This window comes from Ips typographus, linkage group LG1 (assembly GCF_016097725.1).
Source record: "Ips typographus isolate SLU linkage group LG1, UJ_Ityp_2.0, whole genome shotgun sequence".
In the NCBI taxonomy this organism is placed as follows: Eukaryota; Metazoa; Arthropoda; class Insecta; order Coleoptera; family Curculionidae; genus Ips; species Ips typographus.
This window is the reverse complement of record NC_138422.1, coordinates 30,718,970-30,733,211: the sequence shown is the minus strand read 5'-3', so window position 1 is coordinate 30,733,211 and position 14,242 is coordinate 30,718,970. Positions and strand designations below refer to the sequence as shown.

Sequence of the window (14,242 nt, the reverse complement as noted above, 5' to 3'; positions counted from 1 at the left end):
TATTACATTAGTTGACACCATTTTATTAATTAGTTGAAATTTAGTAGATTGAGGAAGCTTTCGAGATTAAAAATAAAACCAACCAAGTAAACATAGTCAAATTTTATGCTGACATGGATAATGTCTTACAAAAGTAATAGTATATAACTTAAAAAAACAATTTACTGATGGGCAATATATTTTTTTCATTGCCCGCATGAAATCAATAATTAGGTACTATTAATATTAATGGCCACCTAACAGTAACAAAACAAATTTGAACGGGAAAACGCCAATTTACAAACGATTCTTTCTGTCCTTTTTAAATAAACTTGTTGATTCAGTTACCGCGGTTTATATTTGGAAAACTGCCCAAGATAATTTATTGAAAATTTCAAGGTTTGGTGATTGCGTTGGGGCCTTAAGATGTGAAGGTCCCAAGGCAAATACTTAGCCTTGAAATTTTCAAAAAGTCATATTTTGTACTTTTCGAAATATCGACCACGGTAGTTCCCGGTGGGACACTGTATAATATGTATTTATAAATAAATATTAAGAAAATTAGTTTAATTTAGAAATTAAGCGCCGCGTAGTACAGAGGTTAATTACTCATTCATACATCCCTAAACATACTGGTATTCGTAAACTGGATAGAAAAATATCAGATAACAAGGCTTATTATACATAAAATGAATAGTTATAGTCGTCGTCGCTATCGGAATCGCCGTTAAGCAATCTTTCGATCGCCACATATCGACGTATATCGTCTCTATCATAGTACTGCATCGCTATAGTAGGATCATCTAAATCAAGCTCATCAAGATCATTATCGAATTCATCATCTTCATCCTCAATGTCTAGCTCATCATCGTTGAGCCAATACAAAATTTCGTGCAACATCTCTGGATGAATGTTGGATCTAGGTCTGCGCGGTTTAGGGGGCCCCACATCCATTTTAGTGCCATTGGCCAAGGCGTGCAAGTACAAACATGTATTCCCAAACGGACAGTAACCGCTTCCTTTATTGAAATACCGACAATCAATTTTCTGCATGCGGGATTTCTCTTTGGTGATAAATGATTCTTTCTCTTCTTTGACTTCGTACCAAACTTTACTAGGATAAACATACTCGGAATGTCTTCGGCACTCTGGACAAGCTTTGGACACGTCGAAATCAAACTCTTTGCTTTGACGCCATTTTCGGATGCACGCGAAACAGAAACAATGCATACAATTGGGCAGAATACCGAAAGTCTGTTCTCTGATCTCGGTTTTTTCCATCACCGTATCGAAACAGATGCCGCAGGACATGGTGCTTATAATTGAGCCGGCTTCTGCGAGCGAGCTGGTGCTAGGTCCTGACGCTGTGTTTGTCGAAGTGGTGGCAGATGTGGGTTTGGGCGGCGATAAAAAATTCTGAAAAATAATTATATTTTAGTTAGAAGCAGTTGTGCAGAAAAGTCAAAACATAAAAACGGATTAATTAAAAAATTAGGAAACAGTTCCCATTGATTTACCAAACAAGTTCAAAAAGCACCAATTAGAAATCATGATTTTGAGTTTGCAAGTTTTGTTTTTATAATGTAGAGTTGCGATTATTTTTAAGGGATAATAAGAAAACGACTCAGAACGCTCTGCCAGTATAATCGACACATTATTTGTGTAAAGCTTGTTTAAGTCTAGCCTACTCCATTGCCGAGAATCGTCCCTAGCAATATATTTTTTGTTAGAAAAACATTCTTCTTTGCTTCAAAGAAAAACAAAGTCTGAACTGTCTATGTTGTTATCTCAAAATTTATAGGTATATTAAGACTAAAGCGTGATTTCTAAACTCTCTTGCTCCAGTTGCATAAGTAAATTTTTTTACATCTTTGCTTAAAATGTTAGTATACTTAACCGCTAATTCTTTGGGTATACCTATAAAAGTAAGTATAGTTTGCCATATAAACTATAATCCAAAAAGGCTTCGTTAAAGAAATACAGAGTTTTAAAGTCTTCATTTTCTTTTAGTTTTTGGACCCAAAACTTTTCTTCTAGTGCGCCAATGATGTTTTTTTCTTAAAAATTCAATATCCTTATTCGATTTAGAAACTTTTTTGTATCATTTATTTCTTCCGCATCTGCAACCGTTTTCAAACAAATTGCATTTTTATAATGCACATTGGTATAGAGGTACTATCGATCTAAAATGGTTTCATAAAAAAGACCAGCAACTTTGTTATTTTAAATAAAACATCCTGTATATTCTTATATATTCTCTTATATATTTTTATCACAAATTCAGAATCACTTTAGTTTCTTGTTAATACTTCGTTATTATTCTTAATATAAGTATTAGATTGTTAAAAACTGTTAAAATTATTAAATTGTTACAATTTCTAAAATATTATTAAGTAGAAATTATTAAAATGCTTTTTTATTACAAAAATCAACAATTAATTTAATCACTTCTTTTCTGTTTAGAAAACCTAAACAGAAAAGAAGTGATTCATGTCTGGTTACAAAAAAAACGAATATCTATAGACATAGCCTATGTGGCATAACCTCTAATTATGGTTCATCGTAATCAGGAACGTAAAGAAAACATCCATCCTTGGGTATCATCATATAAGTCCTCACTGTAGTCACTGTCTCTGCTGCTGCTTAGTGGAGCTGGAGACATTCCTAACTGAATTGGGTAAACTCAAATTAACTCTGACACCGTCAGAAACAATGTGCCGGTACGCGCACGAGCTTTGATAACGACACCGTCCCCTCCCGTTCTTGAATGTTCGACAATCAGTATTTTTCATTCGATCATTCTCTTTGTCAATGAACGATTTCTTCTCGTCCTTATCGTAAAACCAATCTTGACCAGCATAAATGTAATTGCCCATCGTCCTGCATTCTGGACAAGATTGGGACGCGTCTTTCGCCACACGTATATTTTTCCGCCATTCCAGAATGCACGAGAAACAGAAACAGTGCATACAATTGGGCAGAATACCAAAAGTACGATCGGAAATGTTCGCTCTTTCCATCACCACTTCTAAACAGATGCTGCAAGACAATTCTTCTGTTGACGATGATGTGTCCATTGTTGATGGGGTCGTTTCAACCTAGAAAACAAATCATACTGTTACGATTTTCCCGTGGGTTCACTAACTCAACAAGAAATAAATTTATTAACACTTTAATATGCTCTGTACAACAAATACAGCTACTAAACGAAACTCAACTACAATCTCACAATTCTACTATTTTAACTTCACCGCGTTCCCAAATTCACTTCGCACCTCTTTATATCGGCAAACAGAGCCCTAGAAACCCCGCGAAACGCTTCGGGATTTGCATCAAATTTCGGAAAAATCTCAAAGGCTGGAGATCTTGGGGGCCAGTGGTCTTAATGCATCCTCTTTCAAAAGCTCATCGTCATCTCTTAAAGTAATAAAACTATCCTGGAGGACTGCCTAAATAGCGTTTTGGTGGATAAATTTAATTGACTTTTATTTAACCCAAGTTTGATCACACAAAAACATGGATAAGTAACTAATTAATAGTATTCATAACGTCTGCTTGACCACTGAATCTTAAATGTTGTATTCAAACTTTTGAATCTCCACGAACTGTTCAGATAGGGCTGACTTAGACTAAACTTTAAAATTCTCGAAAACTTCTAAGAAAAGGGAAAACTTTATTGATAGGGTAAATTCAAAACATTGTTAACGGTTATGGTATTTTTAATTAATATACTAAAAAACTATTATGTTTATAGGGATACGTCTAAAAATCGTCGCCTGGTTCCCAATACTCGTAAGTGTCGTCTTCCGCAAGATATTCTTCACCAAGGATTGCATTAAGTAATTCCTCACTTTCGTCCACAGAAATCTTATCAGTATCCGATTCTGTATCAAATTCATCTTCAAAATCATCGTAGATGTCATCGAACAAGCTGTGCCGATACATACACTTGCTTCCAAATGGACAGTGGCCTTTACCAAACTTATAATTCTTACAGTGGATATTCTGCATGCGTTCTTTTTGGTTGGCAATAAATATGACCTTTTGCTCTATCTTATCGAACCAAATTCGACTGCGATAAACATATCTCACCGGTGTTCTACACTCTGGACAGGATTTGGATGCGGTCGCAGAAACTTCCTTGTTTTTACGCCATTGCTGAATGCATGAAAAACAGAAACAATGCATACATTCGCCTAGAATGCCGAAGGTTTGATCCTCGTAGTTGGGTTTATCCTTCACCACTTCTAAACATATACCGCAAGACATGATTCACTATTCACTTACTAACTAACCGAGATTTTACGACAGCAAAACGTGCGATTAAACTGATGTGCGAATTATTTTAGTCATTTCAAAAAGTGACACACGTCTAAAGAAGCAGGTTAATAAGGTTCTGATTACTATAGGGCGTGTTCGGGAAGACGCCTACAGCAAATTTGGGGACGTCATTTGACGATCGGTCTCGTGATACTGTTGCCATTTACAAACAAAATAGTCACATGATAAGCTGTCTCCCCGAACGTGTGACGTGTGTCGTGGAACGCAACGCACTCTTCTCGAGATCGCTAGTCGCTACTGTTTGGCACCAAAAAATTATCCAATTTGATTGGCCCGATACACGGTGGCGCAACGGTCGGCAACCGACCATAATATCGGCATGCGGGGAAGAGAGAGACATTTAAGAATCGGTATCTAGAGCAGTGATGCCAACCTGCAGGGAATTTCCCTATTCGTAGGGAATATTGCTTATAAATTAGGTGCGTAGGGAAAAAGGGGCAGAAAATACAAAGTTACACGTATGTAGGGAAATTTGAAGTGATTACTAAAAAAAGTTTAAAAATCCAATAAAAAATTTTAAAAAACGGTCTCGGCGACACTTACCACCACTTTACACCATACCATTTATGACCTTAAGCGCTTAAGCCTTAAGTTCCAACCTTAAAAATACATATAATAAAATAATTTCCATACCTGTACAAGTATACAAATAGGACTTAATTTGTTTGGATTTTTTGTTAGTTTCTTGAGTTTAGTAAATTCACAATTATGGGTCCTAATTTAATTCGTTTTTTTTTTCATTTTATTTAAGGTTTGTGTTGTTTGTTTTTATTAATATTGTCTCTGTTAATACCATATATGATATTCAAAAAAAAATTTAAATTTTTATTTTTGCTTAGTAGTATAAAGATTTATTATTTTATATTTTTTAATTAAACAAATTTTTCAAAATACCATTTGGATGTCTTTTAATTAAACTATTATGGTTTTGCCAAAATATAGTAAAAAATAAAAATTACAAAAACATCAATTATTTATGATTGTGAAATGTTAACCTGAGTTTTAAGATAGTATCATAGGCCATCTTGTTTTATCAGAATGAGTTAAAATGAGACAGACATTATAAACACTCTAGTAAACACTGACGCCAAAATGCATCTAATACCCCACTGGGCCACTTTACAACAGCGTAGGGAAAAGTAGGAAAATTTCTGGTTGACGGTTGGGGAAATTTGTTCTGAAAGGTTGGCATCACTATTCTAGAGTCGAATGAAAGTGACGTGGTTATACGAAAAATGTAAAGCTGGACAAAAAAGTTTGTAGCCTACTTTCTCCCGTTTTTCGACAACAAACACGGTTGTAACCGTGCTTCTTTGGATTGTCGGGAATAAGTTATGATTACTTTATAAAAACTAAAGCTCAAATAAAGTCATCGGTGTATCGACTTCCCCACATATTCTTGGTTGTTGTCCTTTTTTCCGATCCGTGACGATTTGACGTTGACTCATACACTTAAGCCACGCAAGCTAAGTTGCAATCTGAATATGGCAGTTCAAGTGCAAAATGTCATACTCAAGACAAAACAAAACTTATCTAATTTGGCTTAAAATTATGTTGGTGCAAACAAATATAACACTTTAACCGCCATTTGCACCGTCGTACTTTAAGCATAGCTTAAGTTAAGTGTGGTTTAGAGTGTGACTTTTTTCACCTCTACTGTCACAGTCTGACCCACACTTAACTTAAGCTCGGCTTACAAAATGACGGTAGTAAAGAAGTAAACAGCTTAAATAAATCTTTCAAAGTTGTTGAGACTTTTTAGGAGAAAATTTTCAGAACTGCCCAATACTTTGGAAGGTGTAGGTTAAAAGTTTGATGTATTTTAAGTAGTCCTTAGGCCCTGTCGCGTAGACATTTTTGTTAAGGACAAGACTGTAGTAATTAGGCATAATCAGGTAGAATTAAAAATTGTATTAATTAAACAGTTAACCTTAAAATTGGGGAGCGTTTTCTTTCACTCCCATAAGCTTGAGGAAACTTGAGTATAGTTTATAGGTAAGAAAATGCGAGGACGTGGATTTGAGTAATCTGGAAATAACAGCCTATAGTGTGCGAAGTTTTTCCTACAACTCTTTATCAATATTGTTTTTTTTGTTTTTAAACTGTTTTTCATTCCAAGTGTTCCAACTAAAATTGGAAGAAAAAAGGAAAGAAGATTTTGAGAATCCAAATTCAAACAATCTTTCAGCTGTGTTATTTTGCTTCCAATCCTGGTTACGTTAATGTAGAATTAAGGGACATAAAACCAGTACGATAAGTTAACTATCTGAACGCCCTAAATAAGCATTTAATATCTATATAGAGATCAAATATTAATACAGTATAATATGATTTTAATCAGAGTTGTAAAATAAAACTGAGAAAAACAAAAATTAATAAACACATTCAAGAGTGTTAAGAATGGAAAGATGTTAAGTCATCGCTTGATCATAATGTGTATAACTGCTCGTCACGACACACTCCAAACTGTACATTTTGCCATGAGTGAAAATGACATAGACACTGTAAATACTTTAGTAAAAACTGACGCCAAAATACGTCAAAAGTCCCCTTGATGGTTTGAGCACAAATATTACAGAATTCAAGCATTCCGGATCTATGAGGCCTCAAGAAGTGAAGCAGATGGCAGTTCAGGACGAACCATTTTAGGAGCTAATTAAAAGACAAAACACAAAAAGGAAGAACAAAGAGTTGTGAAGATCTTAAGATAAAATCTGATGAATTTGTGTTAAAAATAAAATGTAATTTTCAAGTATTTATCCCAAATACAATTATTACATTATACATTTCTGTATGTAGTACAGAAAAAAAATTGTCCTAATAACAGACAAACCAATGCAACTTGTGATATAACTAGTGAAAATACAACTTCTCAAATAGTATAAACACATTTCTTGAAAATTCCACAGTTCCAAGCGCAAAAACATTACAAAAAACTCAATTTTTAAAACCCAAAATTTTGTTTAACTAGTTAACAATCAAAACTTTAAAGCAAAATCACATGGCTCCTAAAACTAATATAATATTAGAATTAATTATAGCCAGTATGTTCATATAATTTGCATAAATCCTATCAAAATCAGAATCAGAATCAGCTGCTAGAGGTATCGGGATAGATTCATAAAAGTTTTCATCGTTATCAAAGAAACTAAGGGAAGGGCATTCAATTGGAGACCCCAAATCCACGCTGTAGCCGTCGACCGTAACGTGCCGATACATACACTGATTCGCACGCTTACAGTTACCGAGACCATTTTTGAAGCTCCTACAATCGGTATTTCGCATTTTTTTGTTCCGTTTGGCGATGAAAGCGGCTTTTTTATCTCTATCTTCGTACCAAATTTTGCTGCGATACACGTAATTGGCCCGTGTACGGCACTCGGGACACGACTGAGACGCGCTCTCAGCAACGTCCCTGTTGCTGCGCCATTTCTTCAGACATGCGAAACAGAAACAATGACTGCATTTGGGCAAAATGCCAAAGACTTGGTTTCGACGACCAGGTTTGGTTTTCACCTTTTCGAAACAGATGCTGCAGGACATGGAGTTTTCCGCCGAACCGGGTTTGACACCATCGTTAGATCCGCGCAATGACGCTTGACTCTACGAGAATAATTCAATGTTAGAATGATAGAAAATAATCGTTAAACATTCACACGAGTTTCTAACAATTTTCGAAAACTTTATTGATCACTTATAGAACCACTGTAAAAAACATAATCCAGAGAATTCAAAAGCTTATAAAAATTGATGGGAAAAGTTTATTTAAAATAGTTTCAAGATGGTTACAGTTCCGGTTATACCAAAAGTAGGTACAATAATAACAGCCCTCTATATTGTATACATAGGAATCTCATAAGAGAGATTTAATTGCAAATCAATACTGTAGACAAAGATAAAGCATAACTTTGTAGGTGACATGTGCTAGTGTGACATCTTCAGGGGCTAAAGTTACAGATATTTATTATTAATTTTAATATAAAGGGTGTTCAATAGTGACAGATTGGTACCTTAGACGTTGATGGAGATCTGGACCTATGATCATTCTAAAAATTTGCGAGTTTAGGTAATGTGTAACGCTTGTCGATCTAAAATCGTTGTCATGTTGCCGCTCGTATTAAAAAGTAGCAGCAACCTTGTAATTTTAAATGGAATACCCTGTAGATTCTTATAAATTCGGAATCACTTTTTATTAACACGGATTTCATGTCTATCTGTTACCGTTTTCAAGATTTTGCTACATTTAATGTTTTTTTTATTGAAAACACTGCATCAATAAAATTGTTCTTAAAAAAACCAAAACATTTTGGTTACAGTTTAATAAGAGCTGCTGATTTATTATTTTGGAATTTTTTTTGTCAATTTAATGCTAATTGCATACCAAACATCTCTATTTCAAAAGAGTTTATCTTTATAATATCTACGTAAACAATTTTTCTAAGAAGCTTATCTGAAAATGAATCAGACAGGCATTTTTAGCATTTCTAATAAACCGTTTGATAGAAAGAAATTTGTGAGATTGATCTACAAAAATATTAAATTGCAGTTAATTATACCTACCTGTTTGTAGACAAGGTCAGGAAACTGTTGTGTTGAGTTTTGTTGTTAAGTGGTTTTGCACTTGCACATCTTGAATTAATACACTAAAAACACGTTTTCAGATTGACAATCTCAGTCAACATTCACGTCTTATTTAGTTGACCGCTGCTCGAAAATCAGTTAACGTTAAAAAGTCATACAGGTGTGGTAAATCCAAAACCGACCATAGGAAAACCGTGTAACGGACGGAGAAACGTACATTATTGCATGCGCGGGACTAAGACAGTAAATGAAAAAAATATCAAGTAGGCCATATTTTCAGCGCGCTGTTGCCAAACGCCAAGTATCACTCCAATACCGTCGACAAAATTAATTTTGTTATACTTTGGCGTTTGGCAACAGCGCGCTGAAAATATGGCCTACTTGATATTTTTTTCGTTTTCTGTCTTAGTCCCGCGCATGCAATAATGTACGATTCTCTGTCCGTTACACGGTTTCCCTATGGTCGGTTTTGGATTTACCACACCTGTATAAAACATTGGCTGAAATACAGCGTAAAGTCAGGTTCACACAAAGCGTGACACATTACACGTGAGCCACGCTGGCGTGGACGATTCTAAACAAATAACGACTGCTCAAAACATGACATGTTCACACCAGATTGAAAGAAATTTTAATTTATGAAGCACTGATCAGGGAGGAAAAAGTTGCTAACTGCTGCTAAGGTTAGTATTCTGATCAATTTTCGCAAAAAGATTAACGCAAGTAAATACCAAACAACGTAGTACGCAACGTTGGTGAATGAGAGAGTGGATATAACATAAAAGCACTCATTTCACCAATAATGACCTGACTGACTGAAATGCAGTTTGCAGATAAAGCGTTTTTAACGACTCTATAGCCAATTTAATGCGAATAACTAAATCCATCGTTATTGTAAAGGTTATTGTTCAGGTTCAACAGATAGCATAACCAGTGAGTAATCCAAATCGTATTAATGTAATAGTTATCAATGATCAAATATGTTTACAAAAAAATTATCAGCATTAAATTGGCTTATGTTTATGCAAAGTGTGGAGAACGCTAGCGTAGTTCATGTTAATGCATCACGTCCTGTGTGAACCCGGCTTAATATTCCCGTTTATATTAAATTAAGTAAAAATTGCCATCACCAACACTACAATAACCATCACCATAACTACAACATTTCATAAACGCGTGTTAAACTGTTCCCCATTTTCTTTTTGAATTTGAAAAAAAAGGCGCACATACTACTTACCCTTTGATTCCTAGGCTTGACGTTATTCCTGATTTGGTTTTGTTTTGGCGACCCAGTAGGAGAAACGGCTTCCGCATGGGAGAATCTGCACCGGGTCCCGAATCTGCATTCACCTCTTAGATAGAACCAGCAAATCGTCCTGCCTTGTGCGTCCCTTTGAGGATTGCGGCGATATTCTCCGACTATATTCATGTTCAGCGTGAACAATTTTTGAGTTGTCCTAGTAACAGACAATGCAGAACTAACTTGTGGAGTGCAAAGGCACTAGTGCAAAATGGACAACACTGAACTGAATGCAAACTTTTATACCTTTCCACTACCCTTATCCTAACACAAATGCAAGAAAATGAATCCTAACAGGACTGAAAACAAAGCACAACTTGAAATAATATGACCTAACTGTAGCTATGTTTGGGTGTGTAAAACAGTGTAAAACAAGTAAAACAAGTGTTTTATTATCCTACAGGTAAGAAACTCTTACTATGTCTCATATCAATATTAGTATCATATTATTTGGTTTTAAATACACATGACACATGTTTTGGTCTACTTAAAGTATTTTCCAAATTTTAAATTACTGGTAAGTGTTAATCAATGACAACTTTGTTACCAAAACACATGTCAAGACTGCAAAAAACACAATTTTATTGCCATGTTTTGCCTTCCACAACATGATACCAACAAATTTTAAGTTAGGCAATTTAAATTACATTTTCATTTCAATTGTAGTGACATGTATATCATTTAATTTTCTGAAAGGAATGGTATGACAGTCTTGAATCTCAAAAAACAGGGATTAAGTAGATTTGATGTTTGGCAACATTGTTTTGATCAATTTTGGAGTGCAAGAAAGTCATCAACAGACAATGCTAGTCAAAACACAATTATAGGTATTTAACCAACAAGTATATTAATGAAAGCAATTAATAATCGAAATTTGAAGCCAAATTCAACTGCCAATATAGTCCCAACAGGCGAATAATAGCTCAAAAGTGTCATTTATGAATACTAGAACAACAGCGGGTCGATCTTTGATATCTTGATTTGGCATAGATTGACCATGAATGAGTCAAATTCAGCCTCCAATGTAGTCCCAACAGACGGACAATGGTTTCAACATTTTTCAGTCAACTGTAGTTTCTAATCCTAACGTCTGAAAAAAACTAATTATCAGGGTGTATAGGCGACACGACAACCCGAAATCACAGGCATCCTTGACAATGACAGTTAGTTCTGTAGGTAATGGTGGATGTCAACTAAAGAATGTGTGTCTAATTTCCTCTGTTCCATACAAATAAGAAAGGATAGAACTATATTATGAGCGTATTTGGTTGCCTGATAAGATCATGTATTAAAGTAAAACAATTGAAAAATCATTATGCATTATGGGACTCGTCAGCGCCTACTATACTAGAAAGCCTAGAAGGTGCTTGTCAAAAATTCCAATATGGCGGAAATAGTGGTGACAGTTTGGGTTTGTTTGTATTGTAGAAATTGAGTTTTTGAGGATTAGATGAATTTTTTTTTTTAAATCAACACTTGAGGTTATTTGCGTGAGTTATTTTTGTTTGCTGCCGTTCATAAGTTTTTCCAGCCACATTGTAACAGCAATTCAGGAAAAAGCCCAACCATGTCAGTTTTTTACTTTACAAAAAACCAGATCTAACTCAACAGTGGTTGAACACTTTGAAGTGGGATGATTTTACTCCAACACTACACTCAATGGTAAGTACAAGTGCTTTCTAGTACAGTAAACTGTTCTTGGTAATAATATAAAGACCATTTACCAGTTTTGCTTACCTAGTTTCAAGGATTTACAGATTTTCTTGTATTGAACAGTGTTTAAACTAGTTTGCTGTGTGTTGTACTTTCCAAGACAAATGTTCTAACCAATTTGTTTAGGCTGGACTTGATTGTGTATAAAAAAGCTCTATCTATACATATCTGGATCAGGAATGAACGTTTTTTTGATTTTTCAGTCACAACTTGCAATCAACTACACGAAATAATTTAAAAAAAAAAAACATATTTCTTACTGCATCTGCATATGTTTGTGTATAAAACAAAAACCGCTAACGCCGCCATTAAAAGTGACATTTTAGGCTTTCTAGTATAGAGGGCGGTGGACTCATTAATGAATGATTTTGCATTTCCTTACTGTCCATTAAAAAAGGCTGTTAATACATGGTTCACCAAAAAATATAAAAACTGAGGTTTAAGTAGTTAAATAAGAAATTATGATCAGTGGTCATTTTTCTGGTATGAGGCAGCCAGCCGGTTACTACGTAAAGGGTACAGTACAAAATAGGATAATTATTATGAAACTCATATTAATTTTGCTCAAGCACTCTGTGCTTCCTATGTTCAGACAGCTTGTAGTTAGTTTATTAGATACAGACAGAAAGACTGTACTGAGATACTAAAGTAAAAAAATTGCTGAAATTAAATGCTGCTAAATCGGCAGAAAGTATTATTGGATAAAATAAAGTTGCAAAAGCAAAACAAAAATAATAAAATTTAGAGTGAAAACTGTATGGGAGTATGCAGATTATAAATTGAGAACTACCAAAATAATTAGAACACAATGGGAGTACACATTAGAAAAAAATGAGAGTAATAAAAATAAAAAATGATATATTGTAGTCGTTTTTCTTTCATTATCACTCATAGACTGTAATAAAATCAAATTATCCTATCTTTAATCAATATTCCAGAAATTACAGAATGAGTAAAATTAAAGATAACAGAGGAAAATAAGGTAACAAATTTTATACTTGTTGAGAACTGATATTCCTTTTTTTTTTCTTTTAATTTTCACTCAAGTATTCAATTGAGAGTTTTACTACATACAGAAATTACTTTCTGAAGTTCAAGGTGACTGTAAACTGCATATTTATTAAATTTTGCTTCTCAGTTTGTACTGGCCATGAACTGAACTAACAAGTTAAAACAATTAGAAGTTGTCCTGCTTTTATCAAAACTCAATTCCTCAGTTTAACACAATACAAGAGCTTGTAACTAAAAACAAAATAACTTATAGACAAATTTGTAACAGGGCGGTTTGTATATTGACCCATATTTTGACTTGCAAAACAACTCAGGTAAATCTACTCACAACACCAATGCTTACCAGGAATTTTAAATACTTGGATAATCACTAACAGAACTGCACTCAAGTCTGGTCAACGTATGTACAGCTTTCGAATGCAATACTACGCTAAAATACCTAAGATAATCCAAAGGAGATTAAAAAAACATTCCATTATTTGGTGCAAAACATACCTGGAACTTTTGGTTCTTAAATATATTAGCACCACAAAACACCATGCACGGTACTTATGGTGGTTTGGAGTGTAATATATCTGCAGCCACTTGCAACGGTCCTAAAATCACATCTGTAAATGTGCAAATTGAGGAAACACCACGGAAAAATCGACGTTAATTAAATAAAATTTGCTATTCAAGAACTAACTGCTTAATATTTTCAGAGGGGACAGAAACAGAAAAACGGGGGATAAATCTCAAAACTGTGAAGTATGTCATCCATCCATCAGTATTGTCAAAATACTAGATGACAAGTGACAACCGCCAGTCAATGAATTCACCCATAATGGAAATAGATGGAGAATGTTTTTGTTTTTGTTTTATTGAAAACAAGTTTTGATGTTCACAAAGTTTACATTGAGTTCGCAGTATTTTAATTACGCCCTCAAATATATAAAAAAAAACAAAAATCTAAAGGATAAGTTACTTTATTCATTTTTTCTTTCTGAACTATTTAAAACTATATCTGTAACAAAGATACAATTTTCTGTTCTACCAATTTTCACCAAATCAACGTTGATTTAGCACAAATTTTAGTCATGTGTTCTTATAAGTAAAACAAGGCTGGAATAAGACAAAAAATAAGATGAACTTTGGCGTTATGTGGAGTGTTTTCATTTTAATTTTATTTTTTTACATTTTTAATCTTAGCACAGTGAGTAAGTACTAAGTAGTTTGTGATTGGTCAAGAAAAGGCAGCTTCAGCTTGCTCTGTTTTTTCTTGACCAATCACAATCAGCAGTGTTTTGATTTACGCAAATGTTACACATGTGGACTTAC

At 34.3% G+C, this 14,242-nt stretch overlaps 2 protein-coding genes across 3 annotated transcripts; both read right to left on the bottom strand.

Moving 5' to 3' along the window:
- Positions 1-87: 87 nt before the first annotated feature.
- On the bottom strand, positions 88-13,682 carry LOC145729846 (putative E3 ubiquitin-protein ligase makorin-1). Of its 2 annotated transcripts, none has more exons than XM_081980808.1 (4): positions 13,421-13,670; positions 13,269-13,364; positions 10,139-10,358; positions 88-1,395 (listed from the first exon to the last, which is right to left on the bottom strand). In XM_081980808.1, the coding sequence occupies exons 3-4, from the start codon at positions 10,328-10,330 to the stop codon at positions 658-660; spliced, it is 930 nt and encodes a 309-aa protein (XP_081836934.1). In that variant the 5' UTR covers positions 10,331-10,358; positions 13,269-13,364; positions 13,421-13,670; the 3' UTR covers positions 88-657. The 2 variants fall into 2 exon arrangements, with proteins under 2 accessions (XP_081836934.1, XP_081837018.1); XM_081980892.1 differs by lacking the exon at positions 88-1,395 and adding an exon at positions 7,044-7,923 and having other exon boundaries at positions 13,421-13,682.
- Positions 2,237-9,129, bottom strand: LOC145730695 (putative E3 ubiquitin-protein ligase makorin-1). The gene is made up of 2 exons (XM_081982076.1): positions 8,881-9,129; positions 2,237-3,077 (listed from the first exon to the last, which is right to left on the bottom strand). The coding sequence occupies exon 2, from the start codon at positions 3,054-3,056 to the stop codon at positions 2,604-2,606; it is 453 nt and encodes a 150-aa protein (XP_081838202.1). The 5' UTR covers positions 3,057-3,077; positions 8,881-9,129; the 3' UTR covers positions 2,237-2,603.
- Positions 13,683-14,242: the final 560 nt, after the last annotated feature.

Excerpts from the sequence above, each read along its gene's own strand:
- LOC145730695 (XM_081982076.1), bottom strand. The coding sequence starts at position 3,056 with ATGGACACATCATCGTCAACAGAAGAATTGTCTTGCAGCATCTGTTTA.
- LOC145729846 (XM_081980808.1), bottom strand. The coding sequence starts at position 10,330 with ATGAATATAGTCGGAGAATATCGCCGCAATCCTCAAAGGGACGCACAA. Across the intron at positions 1,396-10,138 it reads TCAAGCCTAGGAATCAAAGG|AATTTTTTATCGCCGCCCAA; the intron begins GTAAGTAGTATG and ends ATTATTTTTCAG.